At 41.0% G+C, this 20,885-nt stretch overlaps 1 protein-coding gene across 1 annotated transcript in view; it reads left to right on the forward strand.

Moving 5' to 3' along the window:
* The first annotated feature begins 868 nt into the window (after positions 1–868).
* Positions 869–20,885, forward strand: part of LNPEP (leucyl and cystinyl aminopeptidase) — a 105,569-nt gene continuing 85,552 nt past the window's right edge. The window contains exon 1 of the mRNA XM_003899947.4: positions 869–986. Within this exon, the coding sequence (XP_003899996.2) occupies positions 968–986 (19 nt within the window). The 5' untranslated portion in view covers positions 869–967. The remainder of the gene's footprint in view (positions 987–20,885) is intronic.

The raw sequence follows: 20,885 nt of genomic DNA on the forward strand, positions 1-20,885 counted from the left end.
TATCCGCCCGCACCTAGAGGCCGCGCCCGCAGCCGCCAGCCCCGGCCCTGGACCCCGGGGCGCCCTCGGCCCTGGACCCCGGGGCGCCCTCGGCCCTGGACCCCGGGGCGCCCTCGGCCCTGCGGGGTCCCTGCCCTCTCTTCCGTCTCCTCCTCACCGCCCTCCCGGGGCACTATGATGCGGGAGGGCATCCCTGCCGAAAAGACCTACAGCGCCCGTTCCCTCGGTCCTTCGAAAAGTGATCCCTCAGCGGCCAACCTCCCCAGGGAAACCGGCAATTCGCAGTTCGGATAGCGACCTTCGCCCGCAGGTTCCTGCTCTGCCTTCAGACCTCGGCTTCAGTGGCACCTGCTCAGCGAGGCCATGTCCCACCAAGCCATCCGAATTAGCTACCCACTCACTCGCCATCACGTCACCCCGATTTAATGCGCAGCGGGGCACTGACTTTACACTCGTGTGTCTTCTGTGTTTATTTATGGTCTGTTTCTGGAATGTCCGCTCCTGGGACTGGGACCATGTTTTCTGGCGCAGTGCGGGTGCCTCGGCGTCCAGAATCGGGCGGGTCGCAGTAGGGCTCCACAATTGTTGAGTGACTGAACACGGTTCCCGGCCAGGGAGAGCGCCGCAGCCAGGTCCACTTCAGGCAGTGGCGGGGCGGGGCGGGGCGGGGCTTTCCCGGCCCCGCCCAGGCCCCGCCCCAGCGCGCACCCGCTCCCACCTCGCCTCTCCGCGGAGCCGCCGGGGGTTAGACTGTGCATTTCCCTCTTGCTTCCCTCGCTCTTTCTGCAGCCGCCACCAAAACCCGGAACGGCGGAGCCACCGAGCGGCGGAGCGGCGCCGCCCCTCGCGGCACCTCCCTGGCAGCCCCTGGAGGCCGCGCTGGGCATGCTCAGTCGGCTGGGCCGCCTCAGCTTTCGGAGTAGGAAGCTCGGGCGCTCGGGCTGTGAGGAGCCGCGGCTGGGGGAAAATGGAGCCCTTCACCAATGGTGAGTGGGCAGCCGAGGCGCCGGGAACCAGGCTCTCCGGAGCCCCGAGGGTCGTGGGCAGTCGTGATACGCGGGATCGGGCTGCTGCCGTCACCCCCCACACCGCGGGCTTCCCACGAGGGTTGGGGGAGGCAGGCAGAGGGATCTAGGGGAGGCAGGGAGGTTCGGGGGGCGGGCGGCGGCCAGTGCGGGACCCGGAGCTGGCGTGAAGGTCAGCGCCGCCGCCGCTCGCCCGGGGTGCGGCCGGTGGGCGAACCGCAAAGTTTGGGCTGCTGTGCGCAGAGGAGTGGGCAGTGGGAAAGTTGGCAGCTCAGGTTTGCCCCCGGAGGAGGCGGTGTCGGCCCGACTGTCCTGCAGGAGCTTTAAGCTGTAGCAGCCGCCGAGCCCAACTTTTGTGGGGCGCCAGGAGCTGTCCCCCTGCCCTTCAGTGAGCTGCCGGCGTGACTTTTCCTAATAGGGCGGGGTAGGGGTGGGAGGCTTGGCAGGTTAATGTTGTGGAAGGAAGGAAAACTTCAGGAAAGGCTTGCTCACCTCGCTCGGGGCCGCAGAGGTGCCTTCCCGCAGTGCCACCCTGCTGACCCTGCCGAGGTATTCCGCCGGGCCACCACGCTTCCCCTCACTGGCTGCAGGTCACATCAGTTTTTCAGTCAAAGACTTGTTCATGTCAAGGGTCCGTCACGGTGATACCACTGTGTGACAGGAAGCAAGAGTCAACGTAGGGAGCCTGCACCCTGCAAACAGCCACAGACAGCCCTTCACTGAACGGGGAGCATAAATCCCACACTAGTTAGAACGATGGCTTTTGTGCGACCCAGAAGTGCCAGACCCACGATATAGGGGTGAGATGAGATGTCTTACCATTTTGCGATGTTGAGTGTGTGGATTCCCTTTTAAGATAGAAAGTAGGAAAACTGCCAGTAAGGGAGACGACTCACTAAAATTAGAGGATTCACTCTCTGGTTGACATGTTTTCCTGAGTGTGGTTGGTTACTTCAAGTAGAGTATCCCATTAATAGGGGCCTCAGTCTGTCCCTGTTTAGGTAGTTAGTTACCCAAATCCCAGCCAGACTTTGTTGTATGCTGTGCTTCATTCATGAGGCTGCGAACTACTGATTATATTCTCCCTTCTCTTAATATAGAATGCTTTATTCTACTGCCATCTTTCTGTCTGTACTGTTTAATTAGGCTTACTGATAACAACTTTAATTCTGAATTTTTTTTCTCATTCAGGTTCTGTTTGTAATTACTAAAACTTAAAGAATAGTCTGGTGAAGTTACTCGAAGAATTAAGGAAGGTTTGAGCTAAAAGGAACTAGAGAGACCATCTAGTACTTTAGTGTAAAATATGTTTAATACAAGTCGTTAAGTCCTTGTAAGTGACTATTTCAATGCTTATTCTTTGTTCTTGGTAGAATGCTCGGAGTTACCATGTTTTTAAATGTGAAATTTCATCTAAATTAAAAAAAAAAAATTCTCAGTGACAAGGCTGACTCACCCATTTGGTCAAGATTAGTGCTAGCTGATTTGATGAACCTTTGCCTACAGAATTAAAGTACTTTCTCAAGTTTTAAAATTGGCGTATTTTCTCTCATAGAATATGCTTCTAGATGTGGGTATTTGCAAACTGTCACATTTGGGAGGACAATGGAAAAATCCCACAGAAGAGAACAAAAAAAGAAGCAATGCTTCAACTTTCATGTAGGAAATTGGATTTCTGATCCTTTCCTATCTTTCGGAGTTGATGCTGGAGACAGCTTGGCAGTGCATAATTTTGGTTAATGTAGCAGTCACTTCTTGCAGCCTTATTTAGCATCCTTTTATAAGGAAAACAGAAATGACAATATCTACAGTCAACAAGAAATTAAATGTTAGCAATTTGAAGTGCTTTTCAGGTTTAAGATGGACAGGGTATTTATTTGAAAACTTTTGAAGGATTGCTGTAGAATTTTCTAGTGTTTTCAAATAACATGGTACAGTAGACAGTTATATACTTCATCTTTCTGAGTACAAAAAGTAACGCATGTATAATGCTCCCATTGGTCTGGGTGTGATGATGCAGAGTATTTCATTATCCATAGAATTTATGATTGCAAGATTTATTGAGCCTGGTATTGGATTTTGTTACACATTCATCCTATTTTAGTGGACTCTTTCTCACTTACACTTTCTCATGTATCCCTATATATCTGGAGAAGTGTGTGAGCTTAACAAAAAACAGTTTCAGTAATTTTGGACCACATATCTTTTAGTTAAAAATCTTGTCACTGGTTCCACCTACTGACCTATGCATTTGTAAAGGAAGTGAATTTAGTTTATATCTTGTCACTCTAGCCTTCAATACTCATCTATTCCAGTACGGTTTTTTTGTAATTTCTCTGTTTTCTGTCCAAAGTTGCCATGGTATGACCTATTTTTGTTGGGCCCTGCTCTCTACCTGTTGATAATTTGTTCATTTGATGAATATGCCATGTTAACCTGTTCAGGTAACATACTTCTGCAAACCATTTAAAATGCCTATCCCCGGAAAGGGCTTATAAGGATGGATCTTAGTGCTAGGAATTCCCATTTAGCTCAGGATCTATTTTTGGCTTTGTCCTTGGGAGGGATTGCTATTATGCTGAAGTCTGGACATCCGGTCTGGGTTTGGATCTTTGGTGGCTTTTTTATGATGAGAGATGTGCTAGACCAGTACTTAAGATTGTTTTGGCAATAATGATTATGTCTTGTTAGGCAGGTGGAGGTAAAACTGTTAGGTCATAGTGATTTGTTATATTTAAAAAAAAAATCGAAGGCAACTATCTACTTTTTTTTGATAGGGATATTAGATTAAATAATTCTTTGATGTTTATCCAGATTTTTGTCCTCATTTGCATGCAGGGTTGGTATATTTTGGAAAAACGTAAATTCATCTTAGGAAATGCAGATGCTAAGGTTCACCTTCAGAATCTGATTGAGGAGGTCTGATTATATATGTAGTTTATACTAGAAAGTATGTATACTTTCTTTCTTTTTTTTTTTTTGGAGACACAGTCTCACTCTGTTGCCCAGGCTGGAGTGCAGTGGCACAATCTCAGCTCATTTTAACCTCTGCCTCCCGGATTCAAGCGATCCTCCTGCCTCAGCCTCCTGAATAGCTGGGATTACAGGCACCCGCCACCATGCCCAGCTAATTTTTGTATTTCTGGTAGAAATGGGGTTTCACCATGTTGGCCAGGCTGGTCTTAAACTCCTGACCTCAAGTGATCAGCTCACCTTAGCCTCCCAAAGTACTGGGATTACAGGCATGAGCCACCGCGCCCAGCCGAAAGTATATATACTTTCTAGTTTGTGATATATTCTAAAGTACATCTAAAGGTTGGTATTTTAATATTTTGAGGTCCCAGAATGAAAACATAATTTAAACATAATTTAGTTTGTTTTTTTTTCATATGAATATAGGTCCTATGAATCACTTTTGTTACCACAGTGTGGCGCATAACCAAACAAGGAGGACTTAACAGACTTAAAAAATTATTTTTGTTTTCATTTTCAGATTGGTATCCAATTGAAAGTATTTTTCAACTTCAGAAATGGAAAGTCTGGGCAACAAATGAGATATTTGTGGGTTGTAACACAGTGTAAAATTGTGATTCCATCTTTTAATTTTACACATAACAATTGTTCTATAGATATGCGTGTCTTTTTAAAAAAAACTTTTTAGCATTACTTCTCAAAAATGTGAGCATACCACATTTTGTTTTTATTTTTCTTTTGCTCTATGAAAAATTTCCATATTGAAAGAAAACCTTTAAGAAATAGGAGCTCCTGGTTTCTCTGTGTGATGGAATATAAGTTAAATCCTGTTTTTATCTTTCTGTCTTAAATTTTTTATTTTATTTGGGGGAAATAAGACTATTAGGAATCAAGTGTTAGCATCTCTGACAATCTATGGTTAAAGCTATAGCTAGAAACAGCCCAGTTTTTTTTTGAAACTGAGTGTCGTTCTGTCACCAGGCTGGAGTGTAGTGGCACAATCTCGGCTCACTGCAACCTCTGCCTCCCCGTTTCAAGCAATTCTCATGCCTCAGCCTCCCAAGTAGCTGGGACTACAGGCATCCGCCACCATGCCCAGCTAATTTTTGTATTTTTAGTAGAGATGGGGTTTCACCATGTTGGCCAGGATGGTCTCGATCTCTTGACCTCATGATCCGCCCACCTCGGCCTCCCAAAGTGCTGGGATTACAGGCGTGAGCCACCACGCCCAGCCGAAACAGCCCAGTTTTTAACTGGGAACCAGTGGTAGAAAAGTTCTTTGCTATTATTTACCAGTTTCCAAAAAGTGTCTTGATATATGCATAAAAACAGCATATTTTAGAAACTCTTATAACCAGTGATTATAATTTATCTGTAGGTTATCCTTGATAACTCAGCCTGAAAGATATATAACCAGAGAGATTGGTTATAAGGAAATTATATAGAAAATAAGTAAGGGATAATTTTCTGCTCAGTAATTTAGTCATACAGTCATCTTTTGAATGCCCACTTACAAGTAGATTTTCTGCTAGGCACAGTTACATTAAAAAAAAAAACCCACAACCTTGTCATCAGATGATGCTTACCTAAATAAGAGAAATAGAAGAACCTAGTTTTGTTGTCATGCTAATATGAAAATATGGAAACACAGAAGAAATAAAAAAGCAATAAAGTTTTGTCTAAGACAGTATTCTAATTATGAAATAAATGTACAGAAACCTGTTCATAACTGTTTCCATAAGTTTGCATGTCTACTAATTTAGTGTAATACTCCTATTAGGAAACAGCAGTGTTACTCCTCTCTATGAAAACATTAGAAAATTGAGATTTGGAAGAGTTTAGCCAAGATTACCCCAGACGTTGGGATGGACCTAGATGAGGCCTGTGGTTCTTGGCAGTTGAGGTGAGGTCAGTGCAGCTATGTTTTGTCAATTAGTCACCTCATGTCTTGAAAACTGTAGGGCAGTAGTTCCCAAACTTTTCGGGACCAGGGACTAGTTTCATGGAAGACAGTTTTTCCATGGACCAGGGTCCAGGGGATATATACTTTCTAGTTTGTGATATATTCTAAAGGGGAGAAGGTTTTGCGATGACTATTGTGCACTTTATTTCTATTATTATTGCATTGTAATATACAATGAAATAATTATACAACTCACCATAATGTAGAATCAGTGGGAGCCCTGAGCTTGTTTTCCTGCAACTAGATAGTCCCATCTGGGGGTGGTGGGAGACAGTGACAGATCATCAGGCATTAGATTCTCATAAGGAGCGCACAACTTAGATCCCTCACATGCACAGTTCACAACAGGGTTCATGCTCCTATGAGAATCTAATGCCACTACTGATCTGACAGGAGGTGAAGCTCAGGTGGTAATGCTAATGATGGGGAGTGCCTGTAAATAGAGATGAAGCTTCACTTTTTTGCCTGCTGCTCACTACTGCTGTGACCCGGTTCCTAACAGGCCACAGACTGGTACTGGTCTGTGGCCTTGCAGTTGGTCCCCCCTACTGTAGGGGGCTGGAGTTGAGCTGATACTACTAGGCCTTTCCATAATATAATTGGAGCAACCAGAAAGACATAGTCTTTTCTTTCTTTCTTTCTTGTCTTTCTTTCTTTCTTTTTTAGTTTGAATCCCTAGAGAAATTTCAGCAACTTTTCTGAAAGTTTACAAGAAACCAGGATTGAGAATGGAGGGACATTTTGGAGCCCTTGTGGTGGTACAGTTCTTTTTATATCTAGATCTTGACGTAGATCTACATCTGGCCATTGTAGAGAGGGTTGCTCATTGCCTTGGTGTTTCTGGACAGTAAATGGAACATCAGAAGTTCTCTGTGTCCATGGAAGGGTGGACAGGATTCCCTTGTAACCTCATCCATTGTTGTAATCCATTTGTGATTGTCCTAGCAGCACCTGAAGGACTTTGCATTTTACAAAGATGTTTAGGGAAAATTGGAAGAGGAGAATCAATGATGAAGATGAAAGAAATGTGGAGATTGGGGGTAAAGGAAGAAGCTGATAGGCAGAGATTTTAAAAATGGTCATGCCTTGATCCTTGCAAGTCTTTGGTTCAGAAATGAGCTTCAGTTAGAGATCTGGACACGGTTGTATGAGGTTGAAGACAGAGTCTAGGTTCGAAGGGGACAGGTAGGTGGGTCTGGTTGGATTAATGGAATTGAGGGCTCAGGGGACGAATGAGTTAAGATTGGCATTTGGGAGCCTTGGCAGGATGATAGAAAACATTTGCCAGAAATTTAAGCATACTCTCTTTTCTCTTTTATAGTCAGAAAATTCAGTCACTTGTAAGTTGGGACTGTTCACTTTCCTGAATGTTTTAGATTTAAAGAAAAAATATAGCTCTTTGATAAACCACATGGTGTGGAGCTGTGGTAAGCCTGCTCTTGTTCCTGGCTCACCACCGCTCACTCTCACCAAAAAACAGGTTGGTCAGGAGATACAGAAAAACGCCCATGAAGCCAGAGGTGGCAATTCACCAAATTAGAATCACTCTAATTAGAATCACTGAGCTCGGCGTGATGGCTCGCACCTGTACTCCCAGCACTTTGGGAGGCTGAGGCAGGTGGATCACCTGAGGTCAAGAGTTTGAGGCCAGCCTGGCCAACACGGTAAAATCCCATCTCTTTTAAAAATACAAAAATTAGCTGGGTATGTTGGCACATGCCTGTAATCCTAGCTACTCAGGAGGCTGAGGCACAAGAATCACTTGGACCCAGGAAGCGGAGGTTGCAGTGAGCCGAGATCATGCCACTGCACTCTAGCCTGGTGACAGAGTGAGACTCCATCTCAAACAAACAAACAAAAAAAGAATTACTCTACAAACAAGAAAAGAATCAGTCTAACGAGCAGCAACATAAAATCCTTGGAGAAGGTGTGTGCTGACTTGATCAGTGGAGCCAAGGAAAAGAATCTCAAAGTGATAGGACCAGTTTGAATGCCTACCAAGACTTTGAGAATCATTACAAGAAAAACTTCTTATGAAGGTTCTGAGACATGGTATTATTTCCAGATGAGAATCCACGAGTGACTCATTGACTTGCACAGTCTTTCTGAGATTGTTAAGCAGATTACTTCCATCATTATTGAGCCAGGAGTTGAGGTTGATGTCACCATTGCAGATGCTTAAGTCAACTATTTTAATAAATGATTATCAGTTGTTTAAAGAAAAAGAAAGAAAAACTATAGAGAGCTATCTACCTTTTGGGACTACCATCGTAGCAGTCATTTATTCTATTTTTTGGGAAGGATGGGGACAGGGTCTTGCTTGGCTGCCCCTTGGCACGGTCACAGCACTGCAGTCTTGACTTCTCAGGCTCAAGCGATTCTCCTGCCTCAGCCTCCCGAGTAACTGGGACCACAGGTGCACACCACCATGCCTGGCTAATTTTTGTATTTTTTGTAGAGATGGAATTTTGCCATGTTGGCCAGGCTGGTCTTGAACTCCTGGGCTCCAGCAATCTGCCTGTCTTGACCTCCCCAAGTACTGGGACTATAGGTGTGAGCCAGTGCGGCCCTGTGGCCAGTCTACTATTCTTTATAGCCTGGCTTTGCTTCACTCTTCTACTGGTGCTTATGATATAACAGTGAACCAATTAATTTTTTAAAAATTCCATCCATAACATGTAAATGAGGAGGAAACCAGGTCATTTGCCAAATAAAGAAAATTCAAGCTTCCAAGGGAGTTTCAAAAAACAATGCAGGATCAAGTTCAATTACAGGAGATTTTTTGAAATTCTTTTTCTTCTAGTACATATTGCTTAATGAAGGTACTCCTGGGCATTCCACATATTTCAAAAATGTAGTCAGTGAAACAGAACTTCAATCAGTTGTCTGAATTTCTCTAGATTGTGGGTCTCAGAGGCTTCTCCAGCCAATTATCTGGGGTGAAGGAAGTTAAAGAAGGCTTCCTGGTGTTTCTGCTGGGGAAGGCTTCTTCAACTGAGGGAACAGAAGAATGAGGAGTGCAGTGAGAAAAGGATGCCTCTATAGATTGGATGTGCTCCTTTCCTCTTGCAGCAAGTGATGACCAGCGCTATGTGGGAGCGTTTCCCAGACAACTGCCTCAGGTGTCATTCAGTGCCATAGAGGAAATTTCTGGTAGCGAAAGAGGCTTAAGCCATAGTATTTCTCACAGCTGAAACTTATTTTGTCAAATTTAAAACAGTTGTTAGTATATTCATCAATGAAACATCATTACATTGTTAATGCAAAGAGTCAAACTGTAAAATCTTTAAAGAGGCTTATTCTGAGACAAATAATGTGTGACCAAGGCCCTAAGCACAGTCTCAAGAAGTCCTGACAATATGTGACCAACATGGTTGGGTTACAACTTGATTTTATACATTTTAGGGAGACAGAAGTTATAGGCAGACAGCAGTCAATACATGTAAAGTGTACATTGGTTCAGTCTGGAAAGGTAGGACAACTCAAAGCGGGGACTTCTATTCCAGTTCATAGGTGGATTCAAAGATTTTCTTTTTTCTTTTTCTTATTTTTGCCTTTTTTTTTTTTTTTTTTTTTTTTTTTTTAGACAGAGGCTCATTCTGTTACCCAGGCTGGAGAGCAATGGTGCAATCTCAGCTCACCGCAAACTCCGCCTCCCAGGTTCAAGCAATTCTTGTGCCTCAGCCTCCTGAGTAGCTGGGATTATAGGCATGTTGCCACTACACACAGCTAATTTTTGTGTTTTTTCAGTAGAGGTGAGATTTCGCCATATTGCCCAGGCTGGTCTCGAACTCCTGGCCTCAAGTCATCACCCACCTCAGCCTCCCAAAGTGCTGGGACTACAGGCATGAGTCACCACATCTGGCTACATTCAAAGATTTTCTGATTGGCAATTGGTTGAAACAATTAAGTTATTATCTAAATACCTGGAATCCATAGAAAGGAGTGTCTAGGTTAAAATAAGGTAAGGAGTTGTGGAGACCAGGGTTCTTATTATGAGATGAACCCGCCAGGTAGCAGGATTTAAGAGAATAGATGGTTATTATCTCTTATCAGAACCTAAAAGGTGCCAGACTCTTAGTTAAATCTCTCCTGGATCGGAAGAAGACCTGGGGTGGTGCAGTGGCTCACACCTGTAATCCTAGCACTTTGGGAGGCCAAGGCGGGAAGATTGCTTGAGGCCAGGAGTTCAAGACCAGCCTGGGCAACATAGTGAAAGCCCATCTCTACAAAAAAATTAAAAATTAAAAAAAATATTAGCCAAGTGTGATGGTATGCACCTGTGGTCCCAGCTGCTTGAGAGGCTGAGGTGGAAAGATCACTTGAGCCTGGGGAAAGGGGAAGTGAGCTATGATCATGCCACTGCACTGCAGCCTGGGCAAGAGAGTGAGACCCTATCTCAAAAAAAGAAAGAGATCAGAAAGGTCTTTTTCTATAGAATGTTCCATACAAGAGACAGCTTTGCAGGGCCGTTTCAAAATAGGTCTAAGAAATGTATTTTGGGGTAAAATACTTTTATTTCTTTCAGAGCCTGCTATATGTTGTGTGATGTTATACTAGAGTCAGTTTAGAATTTGGTATTTTATTGCTACAAAGAGTCTGTTTTGTCAGATCTCTGTTTTAATATTAATGCTGGTCAGTTGTGCCAGAATTCCAAAGGGAGGAGAGTATAATGAGGTGTGTCTGACCCCTCCTTCCCACATAGCCTGAGCTAGTTTTTCATGTTTACTTTGGAATGCCCTTGGCCATTCGGAGGGGTGCATTCAGTCAGTTTAGGGGCCTATAATTTTATTTTTGGTTTACAAAATCATTCCAAGATCCTCTTTAGAGGAAAAATGTATAGAATTTAGTGGGAATGATTGAGGAGAACTCAATCTTGAGGAGAGCTCAATCAAAAGAAGATGTTTAAAATATCTTTTTAAGTTGGTATTGGTAATGTGATTTGAAGATAGAAAGAATGTAATACATGTCTGGCATCTGCTTGTCCTATAATTGTTGGAAGGGCCTCAATGATTAAGTAAGGGAGGCTGCCATGACATTTGAGTCTTGGTGAGAGGAACTAGTGTGTCCACATTTATCAAGATCACCTGCAGGAGTTTGGGCTGGCTCCCACTTATTAGTGGTTTCTCTGTTTTTTAAACTGGAGGCTCAGTGCCTTAGGGTCTAGATTGGGTAGCTACATTATGAAGATAACTCAAACTGAGCAATAGAGTATTGGGTATTAGTGGGAATAAGAAATGCATTGCTTTTTAAAGCAACAGCCTCACTTCCATCTGCGTCAGTACAGTATACTGAGAGGCTTGGTAACTTTCCAGTTGTAGGAAGTGCACAGAAAAATAATTGAATATAGAAAAGAGGGTCTAGTCTGACTTGGGGATTAGATAATAGAGCATGTTGAATTAGATGGAAATAAGCACATGTTCACTAAAGTGTGGCTAGCTTTGTTCAAGTCCAGTTGTTCATTGCAGTTGGGTACATAGTTCTGTTTTAATTAATTACCAATTGAAGAAATAAAATTGAGATTAAGACTTGAATTTATGCATAGAATCTTTTCTTGGTACATTATCGAATGATAATGAGTATTGGTAGAAAAAATGTAGTTACAATCCCAGCCTTTTGACTAATCTATAACTAATTTTTTTAAGTTGGTTAATGACAAGCAAACTGGCCCTCAGTCAGTTGTAAATTGATGACAAAGTTGTTACTATAAAGACTGAAGACTGTCATATACCTGGTGTTTTATCAATCCAATAAGTCACATGGAAAAATGTCACAAAAAATTATCTGCAAAGTAATTTTTTGTTCAGATTCTTCTGAGATCTGGCAAATAAATGTATTCACCAACAGAGTTTTTTTTTTTTTAACTCACAAGTTTTCTGTATACATTGAAGAATTCTTATAAATTTCCCTTGCAGATCCCATTCAGTGATACGCATTCTCTGTTAAATAACTCACAGATACTCATTATATCTAATGTAATTTTTCATTTTTAAATAAGGAATTATAGGTTAAGATGTTCTTTTAAGACTATGGTATATCCAATTGATGGAATTTAAAAGTAAAGTTTTTATCTTTAGATCTTATAAAGGTATTTGCAGCTATACAGATTTGCTTGAGAGAGTAATAAGCATACATATTTAGGCATCACTGACAATGTAAATTACTTTAGATTGCTAAATCTAACAGGGGCCCTAAGCATTGTTAAAGACGGGCACCTATATTGTGAGGAAAGATTTAAGAAATACTTCGGAAGGTAAAGATTTTTTTGTTAATTTGATTAGGGGGACAAGTTTGTATAAATATAAATGTAAATAATTTTACGTAGGAAAAGAAAAAGAAAATTGAAAATTGGAGCTAAAATAATTTGATTTTTCCCTCAACAGAGTTATTGGCTGTCTTTTAAGTGACTAAAAGAGCGTATCTTTATATGAATTTTAAGCATGGTCATATGATTAATGTAAGGATAAAGCAACCAAATGCTCTCAGTATTTATTCCCATGCTATTTGTCTGTTTTTTAGTTCATGGAATATCGTGTTGTACTTGGTATTTTGATGCTTTTGAGATGTCCTTTAGACAGATTTTTAACAATAGGACTTCCTCTGTAGAATTGACAATGTGTTTGTCTCTCTGTGGCACTGACGACGTTTTTGAATGCCTAATTGTTCAGTAGAACTCCATGGTTATTATTAGAACTTTGTACATTATTATAAATATTTTATCTTAGTTGTATATTCCACTGCAGATAGCAACCAGAAAACTAAATACAGAAGTATTACATATAGAGAGAATATAATGTACCAAAAAAATCGTGGGAGATGGGTGATTTGGGTTTAATTCTATTTTATTGAAACCAGAGAATAATGGGATTCAAATCTACTTAATTTTTCTTATTTTCCCATTTTTCTCTTTTTGAATTTTTTCCTTTTTACATTATGTTAGTAATTTGTTCTTCATCTCTTATTTTTATCACCTAGGCAGAAAACATAGCAAAGCATAAATCATTTTTCAGGTCACCATGCTTCATTCTTCTTTTATTGGGGAAGGGGCCGTGGGGATCCGGGAAGAGCACAATGTAAACATTTTAATACAGAGTCCTCTTTTTTTTTTTTTTTGAGACGGGGTCTTGCTCTGTCTCCCAGGCTGGAGTGCAGTGGCGCAATCTCGGCTCACTGCAACCTCTGCCTCCTAGGTTCCAGTGATTCGCCTGCCTCAGCCTCCCGAGTAGCTTGGATTACAGGTGTGCACCACTGTGCCTGGCTTATTTTTGTATTTTTAGTGGAGATGGGGTTTCACCCTGTTGGCCTGGCTGGTCTCGAACTCCTGACCTCAGGTGATCCGCCCTTCTCAGCCTCCCAAAGTGTTGGGATTACAGGCGTGAGCCACCACGCCCAGCCCAGCTTCTTCTTGCATACTGTTTTAAACTGCTTCAGTTAATAAGTATTTTTATTTGTTTTGCTTTTGACTTATGCCCATGTATCTTTTTAAAAATCTATTCTATTTTCAAAAAGATGCCCTCCCAAATAAATACATTAAATCCATTAAAATATTCCTTTATTGTATGCTACCTTGTTCTAAGCTTTGTTCTTAAACTTACAAACGTTAATTTAGCATGGTCCCTGATTTTGAGGAGCTTACATTCTTGTGGAATTATTTCTTGAAAAGATTATTGATATGAACATACAAACTAGCATACTCTCCAGAAACCATCAGACTTTGAGAATTACAGGTCCAGTCCCACACCTTTTACTGCAGATACATTTGGTTTTGTACTCTTTTTTTTCCCCATTTTGGAGATCTATCTATAAATCTATCTTATTTTGTTGACTACTGTATAATATAGTGCAATAGTGAAGTGAAAAGTTCAGACAACCACATTCAAATCCTGGCTCTTTATTCACTAGCTCTCTGATTCTTAAGGATATTACCAGAATGTCTTAATATCTTTAGTTAAAAACCTAAAATTTACATTCAAAAGTTAAAACTTTTTGAAATTAGCATTGGTCTAAGATACATGGTGGTTTGGGCATATTCCAGCCATAGTGAGATTTTGAAAAGCTGGGAACTAATGGTATTTCTTGGATCCTAATTCTTTACTAAGGGCTTGACGCGATTATAGGAGGATTCATTCCATTTCATATTTATTAACAATTATGAATTTGCATCACTTTCATGGAAGTGTTGCCTAAAGCAGAGGTCCCCAACTTCCATGTCAAGGACCAGTGCTAGGAACTGGGCTACAGAGCAGGAGGTGAGCAGTGGGCAAGTGAGCATTACCGCCTGAGCACCTCTCCTCTCAGATCAGGTTGTCATTAGATTCCCATAGGAGCACGAACCCTATTGTGAACTGCACTTGGGAGGGATCTAGGTTGCATGCTCCTTATGAGAATCTAATGCCTGATGATCTGAGGTGTTACAGTTTCATCCCAAAACCATCATCCCTTCATGCTCTTGCCTCCGTCGCTCTCCCCCATGCCCCGTCTGTGGAAAAATTGTCTTCCACAAAACCAATCCCTGGTGCCAAAAAGGTTGGGAGCCACTAGCCTAAAGAATAGAGGAACTGTACATTCCTACATCCAATTTAATTCTGGCCCAGGTCTGCTTTCATGGTGCTTCAAGAAAATGCAATATGCAGCACCTCATTGTTAATACAAATAGGTTCTATTTGTTCATCTGAAAAACATTAATTACATATAGCAGACAAAAACACAGTTCTTTTATATTTGCTATGATGGTTGGCATCTAACATAGTGTTTTGTTGCACACATATTAGATGCTTAATAAATATTATCTGAAAGTAATACTACTTCAAACAACTCCAAAGCAAAGACTTAACAGTTTTGTTTGGACTCTTAAATTAGAGGTCAGTCTGTCTGTCCTTCTGTCCTCCTTCCCTCCCCCCTCCTTTCCTTCTCCATCCTCCCCTTCACCTTTCCTTTTTCTATGAACTTTTCCATAGCAAATAGAGTAATTCCAAATCATTTTTTGGAACATTCTTATTAGTTTTCATTCAGCTTCCCTTTCCACTGAAATGAATTTATTGAGTACTTGCAGTATTTCAAATCCTATGCTTTGTACAGAGAAGACAGTGCTAAATAGGAAACTCTCTCAGTGTTAGAGGGAAAGGAAGATGATGTGGAGGGAGGGAGTCTCTTACTCTGAGCATTTTCAAAATCAACATTAAAGAGTGACCCAACATTTACCTCCTTGCTCCTTTCATCTTCTTATTTCATAGCCAGAGAGCTACTGTGCCTTTGAGACCTAAGTGAGACCTAAGTGGTGCAATTAAATCAATTTCTCTTGCTACAGTGCTGCAAGGACTTCTGGCTGACCTATATTGGGGCACTTTGCCCTTCATTAGAGAGCCACGAAAACAATTCCCTAGCCAATTAAATTCAACTTTTAAAAAGGAATTTCCTAATATACCATAGAGTTGGTGAGAAGGCAATGAATGGGTCACACATAAGCTTTCATGTAGCCTTATGGGAAGAGTAAAGGTTAAGCTATGTCATGGTTGTCAGATGGGCAAAGCCACTGAAAGGCACAACTCTCTATTAGTTGACATAACAAAATATTAATAACTAGTGTTATGAATTATTTGCAGTATGAGTTGAGGTATGAAAGCATGAATTTTAGACCTGACACTATCCAGGAGGGAAAAAAGTAGATGTTTCTGTACTGATGTTAATCAAAGGTTAAAAATCAAATGACATTTTGAGGAAAACAAACCTAAATAACTCATTAATGACCATACAACTTAAATTATGGTGTGTGGTACTGTGAATACGTTGATTCAGTACTTCCTTCCCCCTTAAGAAAATCTCCATTTCTCCCTACTCCTTAGTATATTTATAGAGTAATTATATGGGAACAGAGTATAGGCAGTGTAATAGTCTGTAATAGAATGAAGTAATACAGACTGGGTGGCTTCAACAACAGATACTTATTTACTTACAGTTCTGGAGGCTACTAGCCCAAGATCAAGGGACCACCATGGTTAGTTTCTGGTGAGGGCTCTTTCTCACTTGCAGAATGCTACCTTCTTGCTGTGTCCTCACATGGTCTTTTTTCTGTGCAGATGTGGAGAGAGCAAGCTTTGCTGTTTCTTTCTCTTTTTCCAAGGACACCAATACTATTGGATTAGGGCCCTACCCTTATGACCGAATTTAACCTTAATTACCTTCTTAAAAGCCCTCTCTTCAAATGTAATCACATTGGGGGTTAGTGCTTTTTTGTTTGTTTGTTTGTTTGTTTAACAGTGTCGCGCTCTGTCGCCCAGCCTGGAGTGCAGTGGTGCGATCTCGGCTCCGCCCGCCCCCCACCTCCCCCCGGTTCACGCCATTCTCCTGCCTCAGCCTCCCAAGTAACTGGGACCACAGGCGTCCACCACCACGCCTGGCTAATTTTTTCTGTATTTTTAGTAGAGACGGGGGTTTCACCGTGTTAGCGAGTATGATCTCTATCTCTTGACCTTGTGATCCGCCCACCTTGGCCTCCCAAAGTGCTGAGATTACAAGTGTGAGTCACGGCACCTGGCACCCGGCACCCAGCTGGGGGTTAGTGCTTTAATACATGAATTTGCAGGGTGTTGGGGGTGGGGTGGGGGATATAACTCTGTATCATAGGAGTCTTAACTTCAGACAGTTTCTTTCTGTAAACCTCAGGGTAAAGAAAATTATTTTTCCACAGGAATAAGTTACTGGAGTTTACATTCCTGCCTCAGGATGTTAAAAGAAGCATATATAGTTAAGTTCAATTTTTTTTTTTTTTCTGGACACAGTAATTCAGGATGATACAAAACCCCTTGTCCCATTTTTGTCCTGCACTGAAGCAATCCAGACCTTCCGTATTTATTTACTTTGTGTATTTACTCTATATGCTTTTTCAGACAGTATACTAAACTTTCATGTTTGGATCAAGATGTCTGGAGAGTTTGGGAGTAGTTTATCTTTGAAGGCAGAGTTATGCTTCTGAAACATTTTGGTTTTAGAATCTCTTTTACACTCTTAAACATTTTTTTATCGAGGACCCCTAAGAGCTTTTGTTTGTGTGAGTATTTCTCTAGATATTTAAAAATTAACATTTTAAAAAATTAATTTATTTAATAACAATAAAAACCTTTTACATATTAAATAAAATTTTGAATAAAATAGAACTATTATTTTTCAAAACAAAAGGATTAGTGAGATGCATTATTTTTCATTTTTGCAAATCTTTTTGATGTTTGGCTTAATAGGAATACAACTGGATTTTCAGATTTGCTTCTGCATTCAGTCAGTTGTAATAGCACAAGTCATGTAGCCTGTGGAAAACTCTACTATACACTCATGAGAGAAGTGGAGTGAAAATGGCAAATAACATATTATTATGAAAATCGTTTTGACTCTGAAGGCCTCCTGCAAGGGTATCAGGGATTTCTAGGTGTACCTATATTACATCTTGAGAACATTAATCTTGCCTTTTTCAGGAACTGGAGAGGAATAGTTTAGGAGTCCACAGAAGGTAGAAAGTGGAGCTGTTGGAATTGGGCAGCAAGTTTCTTAAGATAGATCTAGGTCACAGGAGAGATATTCTAGCTTAGTAAAATGTGCCTTCCCTGAATCACCTTAGTTGTGTCTGGTTCTACAAGTATTTAGCCCTGATGATTCAAGTAGAAAGAGACAGATTTTCTTCCATTTATTGCCTTCCTAAAGCCATTAGTTTTTATCCCTATATTTTTGTTTATGTCAAGTGCTCAACAGCTGCCTTTATAACACCTCAGCCCTCAGCAAACATAATGGGGAGATACATCATATTTAATGTTTCTCAGCACTATAGTTTATTAGACTATTAGTTTTTGTGTTTTTGTTTTTGAGATGGAGTCCTCTGCAGCCAGGCGCGATTACGATGTTGTTGCCAGTAATCTGCGTCTTTTCAACTCCACCTCCTGGGACTTCCACCATTCCTGCCTCAGCCTTTCCAAATTGCTGGACTACGGCATCTCTACTACCATGCCCATCAGTGTTTTATGCTTTTTAGTAGAGACAGGTTCCGCATTGTTAGCTTCCAGGATGGTCCTGGTCTCCTGGCGTGCGTGAGCCATGCCGCCTTCGGCCTCCCAAAGTGCTGGGATTACAGGTGTGAGCCACCACGCCCGGCCGACTAATCTTAGTTTTAATGAATTAAAGGCCTACGTGCTGGGATTACAGGTGTGAGCCACCACGCCCGGCCGACTAATCTTAGTTTTAATGAATTAAAGGCCTACTTGGCTAAGTTCATTTACTTTTTTTTTCTCCTGCTTTTCTTGATCTATGGACCCAGGAATCCCAGATGATACGGAACTCTTTGTTTCATACCTGCCCTGCCATAGAATGATCTAGACCTTTAAGAGGGCTAGAATCAGTTTTCTTTTTTTGGGCTTTCTGGGGCCATGAATGACTAGGGTTGATCTGCTTTCTCAAGCTTTGCCCCGGGCCTAACCAGGTCAGCCTGGGACTAGCCTGTGGGGTTTGACTATACCTGGAACAGATGGTTAATCTGTAATTAGCTTGCTATAATGTAATTTCCATTTGGCTGGCAGTGGGGAAAGGAAGGTACTTCCGGTAAGCTACACACTGATTTTCATCTAGGTGTTCACACATACCAGGTTTTAGGAAAGAGAGCTTGGTTTTAGGAAAGAGAGCTTGACCCTCGCATTCCTGATTAGCATATTGTTAGTGTGAAAGTAAGGTGTAGACAGATAGATCTAATCACAAAATGGTTGGAGATCTTTTATCATGTCCTTTTCTTAGAGCAAATTTAATAGAGGAGTTTGATTAGCACCTAAGACTTGCTTAAAACTGAGTTACTAATTCTTTTTCCACTATTAATTGCTACCTCCACCCTCCTTCTCCCCACATTTCTCACAAACCCGAGACATCCCTGAGGCCCTTTAAAGTCCTGTTTATCCCATAGAATACAATGACATACAAAAGGACATGCACTTCTTGCAGGTTGGCTTCCCTTATATGAAACATAATATGTGGCCAAATAATATGTTGCTGTATATAAAAATGTGTGGTTCTCTCATTTCTAGGATTTTTATGTGTTATGTTGGCTTTTCATCTGAAAGTTTTCTCTTGTCCATTTGTATCTTGGTATTTTCTTTTTCAATTAAAATATTAATTTCTAAGAAGCAAACCAATCTATGTCTTAGTTTATGTAAACTAATTCAAGTTTTGTTTTTTACTCCAGATGTGTTGATAGAGGTTAATATAAGAAATGTTTGTGTGGCATAACGCAAAGGTTATTTTGGATTCTGAACCCATAGCAGGTTCTAACCGGTGTTCGTCAGTTTATGCTTGCTTTTATCCTTGAGGTTAAGGAATGTTCACCAAGCCTTTGATTACTAGGTATATTGCAGAATAAATAAAATTGTCGCTGGTGTATATTCTGTATTAATCTGTCCACAGCAGCGTTGTCAGTGGTCTCAAGGTTCTCTGTAGACATTAGTATTGGGTTATGGCATGCTAAAATAGAGATAATTGAGACTATAAAGTTCCAAGTTTAAGTTATCAATAACAACCCTAAAACTGTCTTCCTTTTCTTTCCTTCTAAAATAAGACATATGGTAATCTGTGATCAGATGTAAACATGTACATCCTGAAATGTAATTATAAGGTCAGCTGGCCTGAGCTAGAATTCTATTAATATGAAAGTAGATGATATACCTACCCATTCTAACCCATTCATTCAAAATACCTTGAAATAGTTATTGACGTTATAGAAATTTAGCCCTTCACTCTGCTGGTGTTTATAGTTAAGTGTCAGAAATGCTTTTATACAGAAGACCTTGTATGGTTCCTTTGTGTGAGTGTACAGAATTTGTGGAGCAAAGATCTGGAATCTGGCATATGAGAATGTGCAATAATTGTTCAAATGAATAAGCTGCTCAAATTGACCTTTGTATAATTAAAATCAGAGTGCTGAAGTGTTGCATATTCCTCATTCTTGCAATTATATTTTTGAAACTTAAAGCAAAACAAAAAATAACCCTTCTATCCCTCTTTTCATGCCCATATTTTGGCAACCACTGATATGCTTTCTGGTATTATAGGTAAGTTTACATTTTCTAGAATTGTGTATAAATTGAATTATATAGATTTTATATAATTTTATGTAAATGGAATCATACAGTGCTCTTTTTTGGCCTGACTTCTTTGACTCAGCATACTACAGTTTCTTTTTTAAAAATTGGTAAATAGGGCTGGACACGGCGGCTCACGCCTGTAATGCCAGCACTTTGGGAAGCCAAGGTGGGCAGATCACTTGAGGCCAGTTGTTCGAGACCAGCCTGGCCAACATGACGATAGCCCTGGCTAACATGGCGATAGCCTATCTCTACTAAAAGAACAAAAATTAGCTGGGTGTGGTGATGTGCACCTGTAGTCCCAGCTATTTGGGAGGCTAAGGCAGGAGAATCACTTGAACCCAGGAGGCAGAGGTTGCAGTGAGCTGAGATTGTGCCACTGCACTCCAGCCTGGCTAGGCAACATTGTGAGACTTTGTCTCAAAAAAGAAAAAGAAAAAAAATTGGTGAATAATATTCCACTCTACAGATATGCCATAATTTGTTTATTCACTAATTCACCATTTGATGGACATTTGTTTTCAGCTTGGGACTATTACAAATAAAGCTGCTATGAACACTGTAGTATAAGTTCTTTGTATGCACATTCAGTTTCGTTTCTCTGGGGTAAATTCCTGTAAGTCGATTGGCTGGGTCATCTGGTACTGTAAGTTTTAACTTTTTAAGAAACTGCTAAACTATCTTTCAAACTGGTTGTGCCATTTCACATTTCCATCAGTGGTATATGAGAGTGCTGATTAATTTAGTATAATAATCTTTTTAATTTTAGCTAATCCAGTAGATGTGGTTACCTTGGGTTTGTTTTCATTTGCATTTCCC

Source organism: Papio anubis, chromosome 5 (genome assembly GCF_008728515.1).
Source record: "Papio anubis isolate 15944 chromosome 5, Panubis1.0, whole genome shotgun sequence".
In the NCBI taxonomy this organism is placed as follows: Eukaryota; Metazoa; Chordata; class Mammalia; order Primates; family Cercopithecidae; genus Papio; species Papio anubis.